The sequence below is a fragment of the Fusarium keratoplasticum genome, chromosome 9 (assembly GCF_025433545.1).
Source record: "Fusarium keratoplasticum isolate Fu6.1 chromosome 9, whole genome shotgun sequence".
Taxonomy (NCBI): Eukaryota; Fungi; Ascomycota; class Sordariomycetes; order Hypocreales; family Nectriaceae; genus Fusarium; species Fusarium keratoplasticum.
In genome coordinates this window covers 2213277-2234392 of record NC_070537.1, presented here as the reverse complement: position 1 = coordinate 2234392, position 21116 = coordinate 2213277, and the positions used below count along the sequence as shown (strand labels likewise).

The window sequence follows — 21116 nt, the reverse complement described above, 5'->3', positions numbered from 1 at the left end:
CTTCTCAAACCAGTGAAATGTCTGTCCACCAAAAGTCTCCTGTCACATGTTCCCCAAACATGGCGCCATGGACGTAGGCATCACCGACTAGGCTGAAGCAGTCGTCAATGTCGTTGAACCTCCTCAGGACCAAGGGTGTGGGACACCCAGCGACAATCATGACCTTGTCCCCAACTTGGGCCTCGGTCGGGACTAGACAAAGGTAGCCTCTGATGGTCCTCGCGATGCGTCTGTTGGGTACGAGGGTCAAGCGCAGTAGGGCCTCGAAAGGAGCAGCGGCCTTATTCCAGGCCTCGAACCTGGCCCGGCGTTCTGATTCGGAGATGACTGGTACGTCGGGGTTTCTGGGCATGCCCAACTCGAAGGCTAGGGGAATCATATCCTTTGTCTTGGGGAGGCTGTTTGTGGAATCTCTGCTGTTTGCAAGGGTCCACAGCGGTTCGAGGCTATCGAAGTGATTGAAGCTGGTAGGGTTGGAAGGGCGATGAGCGATTAGGGCGGCAATGGTTATGATGGTCATCCAGGCGCTGAAAGCCTCAACGAGGTTTGGTGGTGCTGGACGCTGGACCAAGTCATTGTCCATGATGAGAGTGCGCCAGAAGGCTTCAACAATGGGTTGCTGAGTGGGAAGGTATGTTGTACCACAGTGGAGGAGGATCTGCATGGACTTGTTGAGGCTACCATGGAGCATCTCGGACCATGTTTCACCAAGCTCTTCAATGCTGCCGAGATGAGGTCTGATGGTTTTGACATGGAGATGATGGCGGTCTTGATCGATAGTGAATTCAACGTCTTGGCCAGCTGAGGCATCAAATTGGCGGAGGCTACTATAGTTCGGGTTGAGGATGGGAGCATGGACTGTCTCGAAGGAAGGAATCCAGGTAGGTAAACTTGAACTGGTGCCACGGCTAGCGAGACCAGCGAGGGAGAGGAGATGTAGAGATTGGGTTTCTTGGAAGAAGGCGAGTCCAAGATTTGTGAGGACTTGATCGTCGGTTGAGTGGTAGTCAACTTTGAGATTGAGACGGGGTTGTCCTTCGAGCCGTGCCATGTGGTTCACGAGGCCAAGGAGGGCATAAACACGATCTCTTCGAAATGTTGCCTTGGACCCGTTGCTTCCCAGTAAGAGTTGCAGTAGAATCTTCCAGGGATGACTTGTATCGATGCCAAAGGAAAAGTCTACGCTTTGGAGGACCTCTCGGAAGCGACTGGCCTCGCCTTGACTCCATTGGCGGACGATCTGGAGGTTGATGGCGTGGAGGAGGCCTTGAACGAGGGGAATGCCCTCACGGCCGTTCCCTAGGACAACGAGGCCGAGAGTGGCGCGGGACATACCAGTGAGGGCAGCGGCGTCTGCTATGACATCCCATGGAGCCTCGTAGTGACCTATTAGAACTGTTGGATTGCGGGATAGGGCAACCTCCTGGAGCATCCATACCCGTCCGAACCAGGCTCTGGTGTAGATGTCACCGAGGTCGATCCAGTCGTCCGCAGTAAGGGGTGGTAGGCCGTTTCTTTTGAGCACCTCTGGATCATCCACGATGAAGACGTCCCCGTACGACTGGTCTCTGGCCAACTTAAGAATCTTGCTTTCTGCGCCTGCTGCTAGTTGTCGCGCTACCTCCATAGCCCGAGGCGTCTTGTCTGAAGTAGGACCCAGCCATATCATCGTCTCGACTGTCCTATTGTAGATGCTGTCCATGATGGCAACCTGGGAAGAGCGCTCAGAGAGACTGGTCTGGTTAATACAGATGCTATCGACCCAGAGATATTGCCCAGGTCTGGCGGCGCACAACTGTGATAGCGCGTCACAGAGGTTCGGCAACACCGGGAAGGGCTTTCCATTGAGGAGGATGCATTGTCGGTCATGAGCCGTGTAGAAAGATGAATCGCCTTCGGGCGGACCCCAAGTGTAAGAGAGGGCGAGATACGGGGGACATTGGTCGAGAGAGAATGTGTGGAGGGTGAAGGCTGGTGAGGAGTCTGTGGCTGTGTCTGGGAGGCGGAGGAGGCGGATGTGTTGATCGTCAATCTTGTCGCTGTATTTGAAGCCGAAGACCGCTTGGGAGGCTTGGAAGAAGCTGTTTGAGAGGACGCTTTGTAATGAGAGTGATGCTCTTGACAAGGCGCGGCGTATCCGATGATGGTTGGTTATGAGGGCGATAAGGGCGGCTGCAGCGGCCAGATGAGCTGGCTGGACCACAAAATGGTAACTGTACCTGAACCCTGTCCTCATATTGTTGGTCATGGACGGGAACCCTTCATCTCTGGGGTTTTTGGTGTTGATATCGTTGGTAAGATCGTGCAGGGTCATGGCGATGCTCAGCCGCAATTGATAGCGGGTCGGATCTGCGGTTTCGTGTTTGCCTCTCAACATCGGCGCCTATGATTGAGGGAACAAAGAGTCGTTTAATGGATATTGGGGAATTGGTATGCGAAGGAAAGATCAAGAAAACCCGAGGCCTGGAAGACTGTAGCTCTCGTGAAGTTGCTTAGGCCTGATCATGGTAATTCAGCTCGATTCGCTCATCTTTGGTATCATCGTTGTATAAGTCAGGCACAACATAAGAAGGCGCCTGATAATATCTAAGCTTGTGTCAGCGCGTTGTCTTTGACTTTATGCCTCTAGGTCTATATCTATTCATCATCTGTTCCATCCGAGTAGTAGTCGAACTGCTTCGGAACCTTTACATCCTTCCCTCCTGGAGCATCCGCATCGATTTCGTTCGTTGCGTTAGCTGTAGGTACCGACCCATCCGTTACCACTGCTGTTTCTGCCGACTGTGGAAACAAATGCCCTCTTAGAAGTTTGGTCATGTCCCTAGCCCACTCCCACGGCCGTGCCGTGCCTCCAGGCAAGCTGTTGAAGTACTCCCAACCCATGATACCTCCAAAGGAACCATAACGACCTCGCAGTGTTGTGAGGACCATGCTGAGGGGGTTCATCGGCACATAGCCACCGCCATTTTCCGGGTTGGTGACGAGTCCGATGACAATCTTCTCCGGGGGCCAACCCTTTTGGATCATGAGGTCGTACATGAGGGGGTTACTACAGTCTCCCCAGCCGCAGTAGAATTGTGTGTTGTACCAGGCAATATCGCGGCCCCGCATGACTTCGAGAGCCTCGTAGTCGAAGCCGCTGAGGTTCTTGGTAAAGTCGAGCAGAGACATGGCAACGGGTGCCAAAGTAATGATGAAACTGGGACCAAAGTCGCTTCGAAGGCGATCTATCAGTCGAACGATGCCTCCTAGACTCATCTCCTCCTCCACGTCTAGATCAAGACCGTCTAGCCCACGCTCCCGAATCATGTCCCTCACAGGACCGTAGAACCTGTCAAACTGCTCCTGGTCGGCGTCAAGGCGCTGATAGCTCCCCTTGGCAGCGCCGCCCAGCATGCCCATGACTTTCACGCCCGAAGCCTGCAGCACGCGGAGCTCGGCCCACATGGTCTGGAAGCGGGGGTGAGACGGGTGGTGGTTGTTGAGGGTGATGTCCTCGGGCTTGTCGTTTATGTGGATGGCGGCGACAATGACGTGGGTGATGGTGATGCCTGGCTGCGTGATGAGCGGGAGAGGGGAGATGAGGTTTCCAGAGGAGTCATGATGGGTTTGGTAGTAGGTTATGAGGCGGGGGAGGGGATTGGAGGAGGCAGGGAGCGGAGGCATCTGGGGCGAGGAACTTTGAGGTTCGAGATGTTGCGTGTTCTTCGGTGATGTTGAAGGTACGGAGTAGAGGCTCGAGGTTGATGCGGGCTTAGGTGGAGGCGCTGCAACTTTAGGCTATGGCGGGTATGCAGCCACTGAAAGTTGGGGGGTTGCATTGTTGAATCTCGAAACTGAATCTCACCAGGAACGTTTAAAACGGCCAGCTTACTTGCATCAACGGTTTCATTTCTCTCAAATGCCATATTCAATAAACGACGGGTATCTCTCGCTCATCATCTCAAAAGTTAACTGCACTCTGCTGCTCCTTTTCCAAATCCTTCACTCTCACCTTCTTGCCTACGCACCGTCCAGGATACCAGATAGCAAACAGCAACACAGCCAACGCCACGGGAGCAAACTCGAGGCAAGCAAAGTAAATCTCGTTAGAATAGAGGTGGCCGCCCAATCCCTCAGCCGTCTCTGCCAGGCGGAAGCACGTTCGCAGATAGATGAGGATGGTGGCTACTGCGAATGCGGCGCAGAAACTGGTGAGTGTTCGACCTCGTGTACGAATCTCTTGTCGGCTTCGGAAGAGAAAGCTCGCGGTCAAGATGACGAAGACGCCGAGGGAGAAGACCTGGTAGGCTAAGCCACCGAGGAGGATGTTGTTTGCGTCTGTGGGATCGTCGCGGTTTGACTGTCGCACACCGATGAGAGCAGCGCCCGTGATCTGGACCACAGTTGCAATAACATCGGAAGTAATAAAGAACCACAAGATGGCCTTGGGCGGGAGGAACGAGTATCGACGTCCAAGTCGGGGAATTAAGGCCGAGAGGATGGTATACACTCCTGCAGCGAGGAAGACGGGCGCCGTGACGATGAAGAAGTAGTTGAGGATAAAGTATAGTAGATGATACGGATCATCCTTGGCTGAAAGCGAGCGCGCAATGTATCCGACAATCTCAAACAAGAGTCCGATGGGAAACGTGATGAAGTACCAGCTTCGAAAGCGAATCGTCTGGACGAGGTGGACGACGAGGAAGACGGCGAACCAGACGGCGGCGAACACGGCGAGCGAAAAGGCGGGAGTGTAACCGTAGATGATGACGGGCGTGTCCCACTCGCCGTTGGGATTGGGAAAGTTTGGATCGACGTAGCCGTCGATGGGCGGACCTGGCAGAAGTTAGTAAAGAGGAAGCTATCGCGAGATTTTGAGACATACGCCCAGAGTTGCCTTGCCCACTGTCACTCATGATGGCCGTGCAACAAAGACGACAGTGAAGAACACAATGCGGATGTCCAACGATCAAAGTCCTTTAGCACCAGGACCCTGCCGAGGCCATACTTAATTATAAGCTTCTTTTCACATTAGAACGCTATAGCCCACTCAACGACAGGCGCCAAGCCCACATGGACACCTCGGTTGTCTTGGTCATGAATCATCGTTTCCTTTTGGCGTAAAATGCGGGAATTACGATGAACCTGACTGTTTTGGCCGATCTGGGGGGGAAACGCCGATGAGGTCGACGATAATGTCGGTTGACGATCTGGTTGCCGTTTTGGGCCACCTGTGGCTTGGGATGGACCCTGGCCATGTCCCGAGGGTGATTCATTTGCTGGTGAGTGTAGTTTTGGGGTTTAGAACTGACAGGAATTGTGTTGATCTGTACGCAGTAGAGCTTTTCATCTTTGATTTGCAATTCTTAATTGCTTTCATTGTCGTTACCTTGCTCTCTCGACAACCTGGCGACAAGCAATCAAGTCAGTATCGCGATTCAGACCGCTTAACAACGACAACAAAATTCATTTGATGATGGTGACTAAATAGAAGTTACATGTTGACGAATCGTTATCAAACTTGGGAACCAAACAAGGTAGACAAGGTATCCGATAGATCGAGAGCACAAATGGCTCCAATGCTTCATCAAACTCACTGTCGCAACCAGCAAACTCAGGGCGCATCCCACGGACACCGCATCATGTCTTCGTTCATGACCCTCTCAAAAATGCCTTCCCGAACCTTTTGTAATCCCTTTCTTGCCTCCTCCATTTCAAACTCCCTCTCCTTTAATTCCCGTTCCACACTGGCTCTCTTCACTCTGGCACAGCTCAACGCATCGTCGAGGATCGAAGCACAACGGGCTGCCTCCTCGCAGCTGTGCTTGATATCGATTCTCCCCCAGACGTCGCCAAGGGCCGAGTTTAGTTGTCTGATAAGAGGCTCAGTGTTGAACCTGGAAAGCACTCCATTATCCAGACCTAGCTTCGATAATTGGTCTATCGTCCTCTTAGTCTGCTGAATGTCGTCTTTCGCTTGGTGTAGAGCCCGGCGTTCCATGAGAGTGCCGGACGTCCTGTGAGCGATGAAAGCTTTGTCCATGTGCTGAAGAGCCACCACCATCGTCTGCGCTGCCTGCTCCTGTAGCTCCACCGCCTTGCTGTGTGCCTCGAGTTTCGCCTGTGTCGTAAAGTACGCTGCTAACGCGTTGTTGCTTTCTTGCTCCTTCTCATCTTCCTCAGGAAACTCTGGCGTTGGACCTGAAAAGATGTCATCGTATAATTCGTCGAGTTGTCGTTGCACGCCTCGATGCCTTTGAACGAGGCTTTGGGCACTCGCCAACGTATTTTGTGCCTGAGCTAGTTGGGCTTTGAGTGATGAGTTGTGTTCTTGGGCTTGCTGCGCTTGCTGCAGCGTCTCAAAGTAATCTTGTTCCTCTTTGTCTGCCATGCCGGCAAACCACTCCTTCTTGCCGCTGGCTGTGATGAGAAACTTTCTGAAATGGCTATCGCGATACTTCTTGTGTGTCTGGAGGTTGGCTAGTCGCTCTTGATCCAGGTCATGGAGTTTCTTGTCGGATTGTGCTAGTTGATTTTCGAGATCCGGCACAATCTTCTGTTGTTGAGTGAGAGAAGAGCTGGCATGGCTCGTCTCGGCGAGGAGACGGAGGAGTTCTACATTCTTGTGCGAGGCATCTCGTATCTCTGCTCTGATATCCGACATTTGAGTAGATTTTCACGGAAACAGCTTCGAGACAAGAAGTTAACAAGTTTGAGTGTTGATGATGAGAAATCGACCTTCCATCGTTACTCACTCATCAAGTCAGCCTACAAGGGCCGCCAAGCAATCCTCGAAGCAGTATCCTGGTTATTCACGTGCATGTGACTGGTTGGGAACACACATTCAAGCATGGGGTTAATACAAGCCTGGCATCTCGGTGACTGGAAGCTGAAAGTTCAACTCAGCCTTGGAGGATCTGATACCTGGACTGAAATCATCAGCTCCCACAGGCGACTCCGCCACCAGGAGCCATGAGGTCGATGTTTAACACATTAAGGACTAGCAAATGAACAAGAGAATTTTCAAGACCGAAATCCCTAAATTAAAAGAAAAATGAGTGAGATTCATGTACTTTTGTTATTTCAGTCTGGCTGAAAGAATGGGAGGCGTTTCCTTGTCCCACGCACCTTATTCTCGGAGCTCCGGGTTTTGCCGTGCCGGATTTGAGATCGGAGCTTCCTCGCCGAGCTCCAGCTCCAGCAACCCTCATCGCCATTCATCCACAAATGACTTCACAAAGGGCCCGTCTCCCCCGCCTGGGGAGCCTCGGCGCCTTGACACGGCCATCGAGGCCCCCGGGCGCCTCGATATGCCCCTTCTGCTCCGTCACCTCGGCCGGCCGGATGCGCCCACGACCTCGCCGCGATGCCCGCTTCAATTCGACCGTCTCGACCTCTGAAAACGTTGGAAACCCGCGCGCCGAGCTTGAGCAGCACCTCCTCGATATGCAGAAACTCGGTCCGCTCCTCGTGAACCCTTCGCGAATGCAATTGGCTCTCCAGGGCTTGCGGCAAGCTCCTGGCCAGGAAGTGGTGAGGGTTGCAATTCTTGGGCTGGGACCTGGCTCCAACGCTGGAGAGACGGCAAAGAACGTATTAAGGCTGCTAGTGACGGACCCCTTGAAGGATGAACAAGAATGGGAGCGCCAATTGAGGGATCACGACCCGAAGAAGCCCCTCATTGTGCGCATCAGGCCGACCGCGGAGGAGCAAGGAATTCTCTCCGTCAGCAAGACGAACCTGCTCAGCGAGATCAATGTCTCTTCTGCCGACTGGAACAACTTCAATCTCGAACTACTTTTCATGGAGACAATCATCCCGTACCCCCAAGGAGATGACTATGTCGCGAGGATCAAGATTGTGGAGGATGTGCTTGTTCCCACGGTTGATATTGCTTCAGCCGAAAATCGGTCAACACCGGTAACCACACCAGTTCACAGAGCTCTTCTGATCGGGGACGGTATGAAGGGGGCGGTCAATGTGACAAGGTTGCCGTTCCTGGAGGAGGAGGAAGCGGTTATGAGGGCCGTGAACTTGAAGGGCATCGACCGCACTCAGTTTGAGGCTCCCTTCGAGACAGTCGATCTCGCCAGCGCAGAAAAGGGCATGACGCTCTTCCGGCAGAGCACAAAAAATGCTATGGAATATGAGCGGTTATGGACAAGCAGCAATTTCCCCGCCCTGGCCACTTGGCTCAAGTCGGGCGTCACCTCTTCAGAGGAAACTACAAAACCCGCAGTCCGACGGCTCATCACATCGATCCTGGAGAGTGTTTGGGCGAGATGCAAGGAGGAAAACCACAATCAGATCAAGGACATTCACATCAAGGCCCACGCGAAGAAGACGCTGGCCCTCTCACCCAACCTGAACAAGGGGCTTTCAGCATGGGCACAAAAGGCACATACAGAACTGCAGGACGAGCTTGATCTCGCATTTACGGGCCAGCGATGGCGGAAGCTGGGATGGTGGCAGCTCTTCTGGCGGGTTGACGATGTGGCCATGCTCACAAACGAGATGCTGAGCCAGCGGTTCCTACCGACAGCAGAGCAGGAACTTGTCTACCTGACTGGTCAGATTGCAGAGGCTGCAAAGAACACACAGCAATACCCTCAGCCGCCCTCAGTTCAGGATGCGCCCAGCCCAGAGCCTCAGCTGAAGCGCCTCGGTTCTGGGGAGCTTGAGCCTTTGGTTCCGGTGACAACACCTCGCCCAGCCCTCCCTAAATGGCCCGGTCATATTGCCTTTACCCGCAAGTATCTCCAAAACGAGACCATCCCAGCGCTTCAGGCCCTGGCACAGAAGCTCGTCATGCAGTCCCTGGGTACATCAGGACTCACCACTTCACTCGCCGCTCTCCTCTATGTCTCTTCCTTTTCTTCAACCATCTACGAAGCAGGTGCTGTCGCAGCGTTGGGTTTCATGTGGAGTATGAGTCGGCTGCAGAAGAAGTGGGATGCGGCGCGAACATTCTGGGAGGGTGAGGTCCGTGAGGAGGGCCGTAAGGCTGTACGAGCTGCTGAAGAGAGTGTTGCCGACGTGCTTAACGGGGAGGAGAAACACACGCGGACAGATGACGATGAGGCGACCAAGGTGCTGAACGAGGTTCGGCATCTTGTAACAAAGGCATCAGACGCCCTTGACCGCATGAAGTAGTAGATCGTGTACATTATAAAAAGCAAGTGAAAGGCATGAGCATATGTGCTGATAGATGGTGGCGAGATACCAGGCGTAACGGACGCCTTCTTTTTTGTTATCTACTGAATCTCGACAACCACTCTACCTTGGGGTTTATCCCAAGAACCAGGCTCTCTCTCCCATTGCATGTCCTCCTTCTAGACTGGTATCGCACCTGAGCCTGCCTTGACTTCCACAGCCCATTGTTCGTTTTGCAAAAGAGAACCCAAATAACCTGAACGCCAAGCACATGCCACCGCCGCGCGCCGCTGGTGTATACCCCATTTAAACGTCGTCTACCGTCCTCGACCGCCTGCGCGCGCACGGCTGACGGTCGCGCGACCTCGGGCAAGACCAACACCGCGGCCGCGGACGTTTCGGCTGCGGAACATGGGCGCGTTGCGGAGCATGTCGGGGACGATGAAGAAGCGCACGTGGGAGCCCCGGATGTAGACCTGGTCGAGGTGGGAGACGCGGCCGTCGCGGGCGGTGACGGTGATGTCCTTGAGCTGGACGTTCATGTTGTCCTCGGCTGTGCGCATATTAGCGGTAGTTCTATTAGATTGTTCGGAAGGAGGGTATATAGCGCGTACCATCGAGGAGCTTGCCGCGGTAGGTCTGGCCAGAGGTGATTTCGAGAGTAACGATGTGGCCCTGTACCAAATAGATTAGCTTCACTAGATTCTGGATAAGAGTTGCGCAAAGGGTGTACGGACCTGTGCCTCGTTGAGAAGCTTGATGGGGATGCCAATTGTGGACGTCATGGTTGCGGTGGGGTGTGGTTTCGTTCGAGTTTCGTGTAGCTGAGGAGGCCGAGGCTGAGCTGGAGCTTGGGATATCGTGAAAATTGGCGAGGCTTGGTGGTGAGGGAGTGGTAGGTGGGGAAATGTTGATCCGTGCCGAAACTGAGTGTTGCGTCAACTTTGATGGTTCTGGCACTGTACAAAAGTGCGTGACTTTTGGGAGGCGCACAGTGCCTAACAGTCTCACTAGTTGGGCATACTTCGTGACAGCTTCAGGTGTAGAGCAGATATTCCATGTTATTGACCCTGGGTATAACTTCCAATGTGAATTGTAACTGTATAATCAAACAAAATCGCCAAATGAAATCCCACTCCCCGACCAATAATACACTACAAGAACATACATATCCAGAGCACTACTACTCGCTTCACAAGGAATCTAGCCACTTGCTCACCTTGACATTCGAATTCATCTGCCTCTTGTCCACCTCCAACTTCTTCCTCTCCTTCTTCTTTGGCACGGCAGGTTGTTGTTGATGATGATGCTGCTGTTGGTGCTTGCGTCTTGATATTCTTGGTTTCGACGCCACGAGCGCTTTGCCGTACGTGGTGTCAGGCTTGGGCGGTAATAGCGCGCCGCTCATCAGCATCTTGCGGTCGTCTTCAATAGCGGGCGGCCCTGAGATGTAGTCGCGCTCCTTGTACTGGATCCTCGGAAGTGGTTGGAACGGCGAGGGCTCAGCGGTCGTGGGCGTCGTCCCTGAGCACGTCGACAGTTCTGGAGTCTGTGTTGGTGTGGTGTAGTTATTGCGCATCATTGCGTCGTTCAAGCCCATGAACTGGTAGTGGATGTGCCCGCCGACATTGTCCGAGACGATCGAGTTTCTGCCGTCGGGTATCACCCTCAACATCTCATCGTAGGAGATGTAACGCGCTCGGTAGTAGTACGATGCAGAGGCATGAAGAACCCATTCGGACCATTGAGTCGTTGGGGTGCCTCTAAATGCGCCCGTGGCCGGAGGTTTCAATGCTGTGACTGCTTGGGCTTGGGGCGCATCGATTCTATGCCGCCGACGTCGCCTAGGTTCGTTCGCCTCATTCATGGTCAGTTCAGGTACGGTACAACTGGCCTCGGGCAATTAATTGTTTCCCTGGTAAATAGCAGGATGACGGAGAAATGTGGCGAGCAGCAGCAGCAGGCGCACACGCGAGCGAGGATGCGCTGTTGAGATATAAGCCCGCGGGGGTGCCCATCGAGCCTCAGCACAATGGGAGCCTGCATCAAAACAACTGCAGCTCAGCGACGGGAAGGGAGGATTTACAACCTAAAGGCATTGGATGGCCCTATTACAAGCCGACAGCCTCACTGTCGGAACCCCCCCCCTAGCGCCGCCGAGGAAGCCCGCATGCAACTCGAGGCACACAAGGCAGCCTCTCGTGTGTCCAGGAACGCCATCATGGTCGAACCATCAGCGGCGGGTTTCCCATGATTGGGGGCTCGGTTGCCGGCCACCCAGCGCGCGGGCAGGCTGACCCATGCACTGGCAACACCAGTTGGCTGAGGAAATTTTGAGGAGCCCATCGAAGCCCGACATGACAACGTCGAACAGGTGTCCTTGCAGCTGACTACCCAATTGAAGGGTTGGGGAAGGCCTGCGAGGGCCCTGATTTGGCGACGCCTGTGGGCTGAGGCCGCCTCGTAGGTTGCCTCGATTTGGCATTTGGCGTTGCGGCCTTCTAAGACGAGACTGCGCGTTCCACTGATGCGAGTTGGAGTGAGGTGGATGTTGGGGTACTGTATTGATAGGAGAGCCGTGTAACCAGGGCGCTTACAAGACAGACAATCCGTAGGTCCGTAAAACGAAACTGCGTGATAGACAATCACAGTCACACTCTTTGCGTTGGCGATGACTGATTGGGATGACAGCAAAAGGATCACTTGGGTCGAACAAGAAGTGGTACCGATAAGCAATCCGCTCTCGAGAAGTATTATTGTGTCTCTGCCTTGTCCTCCGTATCTCCCGCTGCCGCTGCTGCTTGGGTATCATTTCCTTGCTTGCGCTTCTTCTTGGCCGCCAGCTTCTCTCTCGTCTGCTGCTTCCGAGCCTGCTTGTTGAGGCTACCGATGACTCCGCCCTCCTTTCCGCAGGGGAACTTCTCCCATGCCGCCGCCTCATCCTCCTCGGTCCATTCGCGCGGCAGCACCGCAAACGTGAGGTAAGACGTGTGGGTTTTGAGATCCGTCTCGGGCCGGTGGTAGAGTTTGCCGTGCATCCACGGCTTCGAATCCTCCTGCTGCCCGTTGGACTTGGGTGCCGGTGCCGGCGTGTCGACGTCCATGGCCGACGAGTCTCCATCGCCATTTGCTGCCTGAAGCTGCGCCTTGTGGAATTCCTTGGTCTTGCGGTTGATTTCCTTGAGTCTCTCTACCGCCTCCGTCACGTCCGCAGGAGCCAGGATGTTGCCTCTCTCGTTGGGGAGATTCGCTCCGATGCGCTCACGGACCACGTTGAATCGTCGATGTGAGATTTCAACCATGTCGATGTCGGTCCAACCCAGGAGTCTGAGCTCCTCTATCGTCCGTGTGACTTGCTCTATGCAGGGAGAGAACGTGCAGATGTGGACGGATTTCTTAGGGTCCAGAGGTGAAACCCATTCTGGTGTTTCGGCATCTCCGTCCTTGCTTGCCTTGTCGGGTCTCTGCCGTGAGAGGTGGTGGAGGGCTTCCCATGGAGCTGGTAGGTCGAGGAAGACGGCGTTGGCGCGGGGAGACTTGCCGTCGACGAGGAATCCTTCGTTATAGACGTCGCGATGTGAAATCTTGACAATCCCATCCAATTTGTGATTGTGAATCTCCTCCTGCATTTTGTTATACCGTGGCTCGTGGTACTCAAAGCTGAAGACCTTGCCCCTCACGTCGTCCTCATCCTTCGGGTAGCCATTGTACACGGCTCTCGCAGACGCATGCGTGAAGCTACCACTCCCGGCTCCCGCCTCAATGATGCGAGTACCAGGCACCGCTCGAATTCGTTGCAGGATATAGCTGTAGTCCGGTGTGTACACAACCTGGGTTCGGTGGGGCAGACTGCTCGTCCAAAGCTCGGGAGTTGGTCGCAAGATATGAATGAAGCCACTGGAGGCAGTTACTGCCTTCTTGACCTGCTTGGACTTTACATCCGTGACATCGTCGTCCGGGCCAGTTGTCGTCGGTGTGTCCTCGTCTGTGGCTTCTCGGCGTCGCTTGCGTCCTCTTGAGCCAGTATCAACGGCCGAGGCGCGAACTTGGGATCCCCAAGGGATATTTAGCAGCGTTGAGTGAGGAAACGACCCGAAGCGAGTGTTCAATGTTGCGCCTTCAAGGTAGCCATCGACAGCTCCTGTTGACTGCTCGAGGGTGATGGGCTGAAGGTTGTCGCGAGAGAGCAAGATGATTGCGAGGTTTCCAGGACTTGTGACATTTCCTGGTTCGAGGAAGGGCGAGGGCTGTGCCATTGTCGCGATTGCAGCCTCGTGCGTGGCTGTGGTATTAATTTGATATGTCAAAGAGAGGATCTTAGCTGCGACAAGGCAAGAAAATATTTTGAGATGGACGGCGCGAGGCTGAAAACAATCATAACTGCCCCACTATAAACTCAGTGAGGGGCACTGAGTCAATGCGCTAAAGTGGACTATTGGCGAGGCTGCACAATGGTGCTTGGCGGGGGATGCCACTATGGGTTCCAGAGCGCTCCATCCCTGTAGGTGAGGTGCTATCCCCTGTAGCTCAGGCCAGAGGAGGAGGGGTCCTCGAAATTTGATTGATGGCGTCTTTCTCTCCCTTTGACTCGTTCGTTCCTGGTGACTCAAGCCGATTCGATACTTCGATATTTGATACTTGTCCTCCCATCCTCTTCTCTTCTCTCACGATACCCCCTTTCCCTTCCGGCTCTTCTACTTCCTTTCGCTTCTCCTTCTCCTTTTAGCGTCTGGATGAATATATTTCGCCTTCGTTCCCTGGCAAGAATCTCCCCTCCATTGTCCCGATTTCGACCCCTCCATCGATCGTATTCGTCCCGCCCAAGCTTCAGCACCACCACCATGGAGTCGCTGAAGCTCTACAACTCGCTCAACCCGGGCGCTCCAGTTCCCTTTGTCCCCATTGAGAAGGGCAAGGTTGCCTGGTACGCTTGCGGTCCGACTGTGTATGACAAGAGCCATCTGGGTCACGCGCGCAACTATGTGTCGACCGACATTATCCGCCGTATTCTGCAGCACTACTTTGGCTTCGAGGTCAACTTTGTCATGAACATTACCGACATTGACGACAAGGTATGGATGAGGGGCTGCTGAGGGACTTGCGACTTTGTCTAAACCGCAGTTAGATCATCATCAAGGCTCGACGACAACGTTTGCTTGAACTCGAGAAGAACAAGACCTACTCCAAGGACGAACTCCGGGAGCTTGCCCTCGCCGCCTTCCGCGCATACGCCAAGAGCAGCCTGCCTCTGCTCCTCAACGATGGAGAGGACCTCGATGCGACCAACTATGCCCAGCGGAGGGAGGCCGGATATGGAGGAGTGCTTGCTGGAGGAACCATCTCTGGAGAGGGCAAGCCTGGAGACGACGAGGCCAAGGTCAAGATGCACCTCAGCAACATGACAGCCGCTGCCGATGCCATCAATGGAGGCGAGATCTTCCCTGGCGCCGACGAAATCCTCCTTCCCTACCTCGACTCCCTCTACAAGGAGACTATCGACACCAGCGATCAGACCATGTTCACCGATCTTACCCAGAGCATGGAGGCTCTCTTCATGGAGGATATGGATGCGTTGAACGTTCTCAGACCCGACGTCATCACCCGTGTCACCGAATACGTTCCCCAGATCGCCAAGTTCGTCGAGAGAATTGTTGACAAGGGATTCGCATATGAGGCCGAGGGATCTGTCTACTTTGACATTTCCGCATTTGAGAAGGCTGGTAACACCTATGCGCGATTGCGGCCCGACAACCGAAACGACAAGTCTCTTCAGGAGGAGGGTGAGGGATCGCTCTCCAAGAACCTCGGTGGGAAGAAGAACCCAGGCGATTTTGCCCTGTGGAAGAAGTCCAAGGCCGGTGAGCCTTACTGGCCCAGCCCTTGGGGAAATGGTCGCCCTGGATGGCACATTGAGTGCTCAGTCATGGCCTCTGATGTTCTGGGCGCTCAGATGGATATCCACTCTGGTGGTATTGATCTCGCGTTCCCTCACCACGACAATGAGCTGGCCCAAAGTGAGGCCTACTTCTGCGAGCACGGCAAGGGAGAGCACACCTGGGTCAACTACTTCCTCCACATGGGTCACTTGTCCATCTCTGGTTCCAAGATGTCCAAGTCCTTGAAGAACTTCCAGACTATTCAGGATGCGCTGGCTACGAATTACTCTCCCCGAGGCATGCGAATCGTCTTCCTGATGGGTCGATGGAACGACGGTGTCGAGATTTCGCCCGATATGCGATTGCAGGCTGACAACTGGGAGTCTACTATTAGCGTGAGTTTACACTGTACTGTGCTGTATTGTCGAGTCTCTACTAACGCATACAGAACTTCTTCATCAATGTCAAGGCGCTTCTCGCCGAGGCTGGTATCTCGAGCGGTGTCAAGTCGCTGTCTATCAACGAGGATGCCAAGCCAACTGAGGGCCTCCTAGCTGAGCTTGAGCAAGCGAAGCAGGAGTTTGAGGCTGCTCTGACCAACTCTTTCGACACACCGAGAGCCATGTCTGTCATTCTCAAGCTGGTCAACACAGCCAACGTTCACTTGAGGGACAACAAGGACGCTGATCTCGCAGCTCTCGAGACGATTGCTCGATGGATCACCAAGGTTGTTGGCATCTTTGGTCTTGACGCCAACGCGACAGCTCCATATGACGGTCTTGGCTGGGCGACAGTCATTGCTGCTGACGTCGAGCCCAAGACGGCCGTGCAGCCCTACGCAGAGGCCTTTGCCAAGGTCAAGTCGGACGTATCCGACCTGTCCCTGGAGAGCGAGGCTATCTCTGCACTGCTCGAGCAGGATCCCACCGCCGAGTTTGAGTCGATCGCTTCAAGTGGCTCGCGAGACCCTGAGCAACTGGCACTGCCCTACCTTCGCGCCGTGTCCAAGCTTCGAGATGAGCTCCGCCGAATCGTCTCCAGCCAATCTCCCGAGACCAAGAAGGCGATTCTTTCTCTGACAGATCGCATCCGTGACGAGGATCTCACCAACCTGGGTGTCTACCTGGATGATCGGCCCGACAACCAGGCTTCTTTGATCAAGTTCGTCCCTGCCGCTGAGCTAATTGCCGCTCGTGAAGAGAAGGCCGCCCAAGCTGCCGAGAAGGCTCGAAAGAAGGAAGAGGCCCGTCTCGCTCGGGAGAAGGCCGAGCTTGAGGCCCGAGAAAAGGCCAAGGTGCCGCCCGAGGAGATGTTCAAGGGCGATGAGAGGTACAGCGCTTGGGACGAGCAAGGATTGCCGACAAAGATGAAGGACGGAAGCGATGTGCCCAAGAGTCAACTAAAGGGATTGAAGAAGCAGTGGGATCGACAGAAGAAAGCGCACGACGATCTCAAGGCCAAGGGCCTTCTGTAGATTTAAGATCAATTACAGGCGTGATGCTGGTGTAGATACAAGGAGGAGTTTAGAGACAAGAAAAGCGACTGAGGGCATGAGCAATTGACTGACGATGACTTCCACTTCGTGGGGTTAGGCCGAATTGAGCACGATTTTTTACTCTGGGTTATCACATTTTCAGCTCGGATGTCGGCACGATTAACATGACAAGAGTCGAGCTCGCAATCCCGAGGAGTTACGAGTCTCATGCCAATGTCGTGATGTAAACCCTGCGATTAGGAAACATGGGACAGTACAGAGGCTGAGGAATCAGCGCGGGTTCAAACAGGTCAAGACAAGTCAAGACAAGGTGACAGATCAACTTTAGACAACTACGTCTCTGAATCTAAAGCTGAAATCCAGATTGGGTTTGCTCAATCGCTTCGAATGGTGTAGCGAGGGTCTAGTACCGGGCAGACGGTGAAGCTATCCTGAGTCCAACGGCAGTCTAGACTATTGTGCAAGACTGCCGCAAGATTTGCCCAGGCGCTTACATGACAGTGCAGCATCACGCTAGGAGATATATCCCAACGTGGTTCACGAATGGGACGCGATGGGAATGTGAAGGCCGGGGTTTGCTCTGCTGGCACTTGTCGATTGCGTGACTGCAAGACTAGATGGCATATACTCCACAAACCCCCGAACTCTGCAAACTTGTCCCGCGACACCATTCGCGAACGGGGACTAGCTCGTCGAGGGTTCCGCGGGTCGTCGCGATGTGGGCGATGGTCCTTGGGGATAAGAAGAGGGAGATGTCCCTCGAAGATCATGCTCATCATCCAGGATATCTCTTGTCAGCTTTTGCAGAATCAGTTATTTGCCAAAGATGGAGAAATATATTGATGAGGCTGCGGTCAGCAACCAGAACAGTGGCAGTAATAGCGATGTCGACGCTATTGAGGTTGACTGGACTGAGGAAGAGGAGAAGAGACTGGTCCGAAAGTAAGACTCTTGTCAATCGACCATTTCTCCTTTGCTAATATATGTTGCCTGCTAGGATCGATCGAACAGTCATGCCACTTCTGATCCTTGGATTCTTTGCCCTTCAGCTAGACCGAGGAAACATGTACGTTGGCTTGATCAACTACTGGTTCATCAGACAAACTGCTAACTTGACCACAGTGGAAATGCGCTTACAGACTTCTTCTTTGAGGATGTGGGCATTACACAGAACCAGTTCAACGTGGGCCAGCAACTCCTATCCCTGGGGATCGTTCTTCTAGAAGTCAGTTCTCTTCGACCCCGTGCCTCCATCTTGTCTTCTAACGTTTCCAGATTCCCAGCAACATTATTCTCTACCGTCTTGGACCATCCAAGTGGATCGGCTCCCAGATTTTGGCATGGTGAGTACCCTTTTCCCAGACTCTTGCCACTATCTTGACTCTCCTCCAGGGGCCTCGTCGCCACATTTCAGGCTTTTCAGAAGGGACTCGCCGCGTTTCTCTCGACTCGGCTTCTCCTTGGGTAAGTTATTTCGCTCCATTTCTTCGAGTGCGGTGCTGACTTTACATGGGCAGTCTCTGCGAGGCTGGTTTTATCCCTGCTGGTCTGTACACTATCACTCGATGGTACAAGAAGGATGAGACTAGCAAGCGATTCTCTTGGTACTTTCTCGGTAACATGATTGCTTCGGCTTCTTCTGGCCTCATCGCGTATGGCATGTAAGTAAAAAAAGTTTCATCTCTGTAGATGACTCGCTGATCCAAGATACTAGTCTGCATATGAGAGGCATTGCCGGGCTTGCGGGTTGGCAATGGCTGTTTATTGTAAGTCTTAGCCCATTCATCATCGGTAGCATCAACTAACAAGAACAGCTCGAGGGCATTTTCACCATCCTTACGGGACTCATCTTCCTATCCCTCTTCCCAGATACCACCCACAACCCCGTCTCTCTCCTCAAGATCCGTCTCTTCACAGAAGATGAGGCGCGCATCCTTACCAAGAGAATCTTGCTTGACGACCCGTCCAAGATCCACGTCAAGCCTCAGATCACAAAGCAAGAGTTCAAGAATGTGGTACGTACATTTCATATCCTGTTGAACTTATGGTATCTAATTTGTGCAGTTGACCAACTGGAAACTCATTCCTCACGTCATTCTCACCATCGCGGGTCTTGCGCCAGCCAGCACTATGGGCTCTTACTCGCCTACTCTTGTCAGGTCTTTCGGATATGAGAGACTCAAGTCCAACGCTCTGGTCTCCATTGGTGGTTGGATCCTCATCATTAGCAATCTTCTTTGGGGTTACCTAGGGTACGTTGATGACTATGTTTGTAGAGAGATAAGAGCTAACTGGTGATAGTGACAAGCTTCGGATGCGTGGTCCCCTGGTGACGCTTGGCATTTTTATTTTCTGGGCCTTTGCGGTATGTTGGCTCCCTATAGGAATTGGGCTTGTCTAACTTGAGCAGATCGGAGATCGTCTTCTCATCAAGTCAACCGACGGACACAAGAGATTCGCTCTCCTGACTTGCACCCTCAGCTTCGGCTGGCAATGGCGTGAGTCCAAACCCGAGAACCAACCTCTCAGAATCAAGACTAACAGTCATCTCAGACCCTCTCAACGGCTCCTGGATGGCCCTCAACGCCGGAACCGCAGGCGAACGCTCCATCACCATGGCCATCCTCATCATGTCGGCCAACGCATCCGGAATCATCGGAAGTCAGCTGTTCCAGCAAAAGGATGCACCCTTGTATGAGACTGGTTGGACTGCGATTGTGGCGATTGTGTCTGTTGGTTTGGTTGCGTCTGTTGTTGCCAACTTGCAGTACTATTTCCTCAATGGTCGACGAATTGGTCGTGGGGGGTTGAAGTACAGCCCTTGATAGAGTCCTCGTGGGTGAGAGTCACCTTGGGAGTTGTGAATTAGCTGATGAAAGGACTTATGGCGATTATTGTTGGGTACTGGAGTATAGAGCGCAACAAGTGATGACTAGGTATTAAGAGGATATCATGATAGGAATACTAGAATACAAGATTGCACCTCTACTTGGCCTCCTTCTTGGCCTTGTCCGCAATCTCCTGAGCCTTCTCAGACTTCTTCTCGAGCACATGTCTCAACTCCTCGACAGTCTCCTGGAAGAGCTTTTCTCCCTCCTCCTTGTGCTTTTCTGCCACCTCGCCCAGCTGCTGCAGCTTGTTCAGGACATCCTCGCCCTGAGGAATCTGCTTGATATACTTGTCCAGATCTACCCAGCCATCTGCTAGCTCAGATCCCTTGGACTTGACCTTTTCAGTCGCGTCCTTGACGTACTTCTCAAGACCGCCTAGATCACCAGAATCAACGGCCGACTTGGCCTTGTCAAAAATCTCCTTGGCGTTGCCTTGCTTGAGGGCGTCGGCGTTCTTCTCGAGGAGCTCCTTGACCTTGGGGTTCTTGTCAAGGTAGGGCTTGGCCTCCTCGAGACCCTTCTTCCATGCCTCGTCACCCAGCTTCTTGACCTGCTCAACCTTTTCCTCGATGAGCTTGCGCGCCTTGTCTATGCTGCTGGCGCTGAAACCCCCAGCAAAGATGTCCTTGACCTGCTTCCAGGTCTCGTCCACCTGCTTCTTCGCCTCGGGTCCGTACCGCTCACCAAGCTCTTTCAGCTGGTCGACGTTTCCGCCGAGCTTCTCCTTGACTTGGGGATGGTTGTCGATGATGTCGCTGATGGCGTCGCCGGCGAGGTTTGCGACCTTCTTGGAGAGGTCTGCGAGGACATCGTAGGCCTTGTACGCGGTTTCAAGACTCAGACCAGACTTGGAAAGATCCTGGAACTGCTTGTAGGCGTCGTTGACGAGCTTGTCGGCCTCATCCTTGTTGTTCTCTCGGACCTTGTCCCAGTCGTTGAAAGCAGCGTCGACGTATGCGCGGCCACCAGGGATCCATCCTACGTATGAGTAGGCAAACTCCTTGATGTGGTTGACAGCCTGTTCAGCGGTGGGAGTCTTCTCCTGAAGCTTCTTGGCAGCGATTTCGTACTTCTTCTCAGCCTCCTTTGCGGCCTTGTTGAGTTTTGAGGCAGTTCGTCCAGCTGGAGTGAAGGAATAGACGCCATAGAAAATGGCAGAGCCGACAACACCACCAGCTATGCCAGCTGCCAGATGTGTATTGCTTGAGGTGGCACTGCTTGTGGAAGTCGATTGAAAGCGAACATGTTGCCGGCGAGGGGCGCGGACAGAGCGTGCCGCTCGGGGGAGGCTGGATCGAATGAGGGGGCGAGCGGGAATCATGATGTCGGGTTATGAAGAGGAATGCAGGAGGTCGAGTTAGATTAGGGGTGGTTGAATAGAGATCAAGGTCAATTGAGGGAGAAAGAAGGAGTTGGTGATGATGAGAGAGGAGCAAGACAAACAAAGCCGGCACTTGCTACATTTTGAATGTTTTCTCATTCCCAATTGGCATGACGTTACTCAGCCATGACGACAAATAAACAAACACCTCCGTCTCAAGCTCAGGAACAAAGCTCCGGCTGGTGACGTCAATGACGCTACGATGCGGACATTGCGGGGGAGAAGGCGTTCCCCACGTGAGACAATCAACCAATTGCCCTGTAACGCTTCGTTCCCGTCATGGCAAAGTTTAGAAAAACGCCATCAAGAAAAGCTTCCGATCGAGATTTGTGGACCGG

The 21116-nt window shown here is 53.5% G+C and overlaps 10 protein-coding genes across 10 annotated transcripts; 3 read left to right on the top strand and 7 right to left on the bottom strand.

The window, feature by feature from the left end:
- Positions 1 to 4: 4 nt before the first annotated feature.
- Positions 5 to 2377, bottom strand: NCS57_01158300 (HET domain-containing protein; the record flags this gene model as incomplete). Its single annotated transcript, XM_053061293.1, has 1 exon — positions 5 to 2377. One exon carries the CDS (start codon positions 2375 to 2377, stop codon positions 5 to 7), a length of 2373 nt encoding a protein of 790 aa, XP_052909679.1.
- Positions 2378 to 2637: 260 nt separating this feature from the next.
- NCS57_01158200 (GH18 domain-containing protein) lies at positions 2638 to 4898 on the bottom strand (the record flags this gene model as incomplete). Its single annotated transcript, XM_053061292.1, has 3 exons — positions 2638 to 3780; positions 3995 to 4818; positions 4868 to 4898. 3 exons carry the CDS (start codon positions 4896 to 4898, stop codon positions 2638 to 2640), a joined length of 1998 nt encoding a protein of 665 aa, XP_052909678.1.
- Positions 4899 to 5596: 698 nt separating this feature from the next.
- Positions 5597 to 6646, bottom strand: NCS57_01158100 (uncharacterized protein; the record flags this gene model as incomplete). The annotated part of the gene is made up of 1 exon (XM_053061291.1): positions 5597 to 6646. The coding sequence occupies one exon, from the start codon at positions 6644 to 6646 to the stop codon at positions 5597 to 5599; it is 1050 nt and encodes a 349-aa protein (XP_052909677.1).
- A 548-nt stretch (positions 6647 to 7194) lies between these two features.
- On the top strand, positions 7195 to 9135 carry NCS57_01158000 (uncharacterized protein; the record flags this gene model as incomplete). The annotated part of the gene is made up of 1 exon (XM_053061290.1): positions 7195 to 9135. Exon 1 carries the CDS (start codon positions 7210 to 7212, stop codon positions 9133 to 9135), a length of 1926 nt encoding a protein of 641 aa, XP_052909676.1. The 5' UTR covers positions 7195 to 7209.
- A 317-nt stretch (positions 9136 to 9452) lies between these two features.
- Positions 9453 to 10007, bottom strand: NCS57_01157900 (Small nuclear ribonucleoprotein Sm D3; the record flags this gene model as incomplete). The annotated part of the gene is made up of 3 exons (XM_053061289.1): positions 9873 to 10007; positions 9750 to 9810; positions 9453 to 9688 (listed from the first exon to the last, which is right to left on the bottom strand). The coding sequence occupies exons 1-3, from the start codon at positions 9918 to 9920 to the stop codon at positions 9453 to 9455; spliced, it is 345 nt and encodes a 114-aa protein (XP_052909675.1). The 5' UTR covers positions 9921 to 10007.
- Positions 10008 to 10327: 320 nt separating this feature from the next.
- Positions 10328 to 11002, bottom strand: NCS57_01157800 (Sm domain-containing protein; the record flags this gene model as incomplete). Its single annotated transcript, XM_053061288.1, has 1 exon — positions 10328 to 11002. One exon carries the CDS (start codon positions 11000 to 11002, stop codon positions 10328 to 10330), a length of 675 nt encoding a protein of 224 aa, XP_052909674.1.
- An 886-nt stretch (positions 11003 to 11888) lies between these two features.
- Positions 11889 to 13469, bottom strand: NCS57_01157700 (TRNA (adenine(58)-N(1))-methyltransferase catalytic subunit TRM61; the record flags this gene model as incomplete). Its single annotated transcript, XM_053061287.1, has 1 exon — positions 11889 to 13469. The coding sequence occupies exon 1, from the start codon at positions 13389 to 13391 to the stop codon at positions 11889 to 11891; it is 1503 nt and encodes a 500-aa protein (XP_052909673.1). The 5' UTR covers positions 13392 to 13469.
- Positions 13470 to 13976: 507 nt separating this feature from the next.
- On the top strand, positions 13977 to 16485 carry NCS57_01157600 (Cysteine--tRNA ligase; the record flags this gene model as incomplete). Its single annotated transcript, XM_053061286.1, has 3 exons — positions 13977 to 14207; positions 14261 to 15406; positions 15460 to 16485. 3 exons carry the CDS (start codon positions 13977 to 13979, stop codon positions 16483 to 16485), a joined length of 2403 nt encoding a protein of 800 aa, XP_052909672.1.
- Positions 16486 to 17332: 847 nt separating this feature from the next.
- On the top strand, positions 17333 to 19331 carry NCS57_01157500 (MFS domain-containing protein; the record flags this gene model as incomplete). The annotated part of the gene is made up of 12 exons (XM_053061285.1): positions 17333 to 17448; positions 17504 to 17572; positions 17629 to 17731; positions 17782 to 17849; positions 17899 to 17970; positions 18024 to 18167; positions 18221 to 18272; positions 18321 to 18521; positions 18571 to 18758; positions 18808 to 18871; positions 18917 to 19004; positions 19060 to 19331. 12 exons carry the CDS (start codon positions 17333 to 17335, stop codon positions 19329 to 19331), a joined length of 1437 nt encoding a protein of 478 aa, XP_052909671.1.
- A 160-nt stretch (positions 19332 to 19491) lies between these two features.
- Positions 19492 to 20718, bottom strand: NCS57_01157400 (uncharacterized protein; the record flags this gene model as incomplete). The annotated part of the gene is made up of 1 exon (XM_053061284.1): positions 19492 to 20718. The coding sequence occupies one exon, from the start codon at positions 20716 to 20718 to the stop codon at positions 19492 to 19494; it is 1227 nt and encodes a 408-aa protein (XP_052909670.1).
- Between the last annotated feature and the right edge of the window lie 398 nt (positions 20719 to 21116).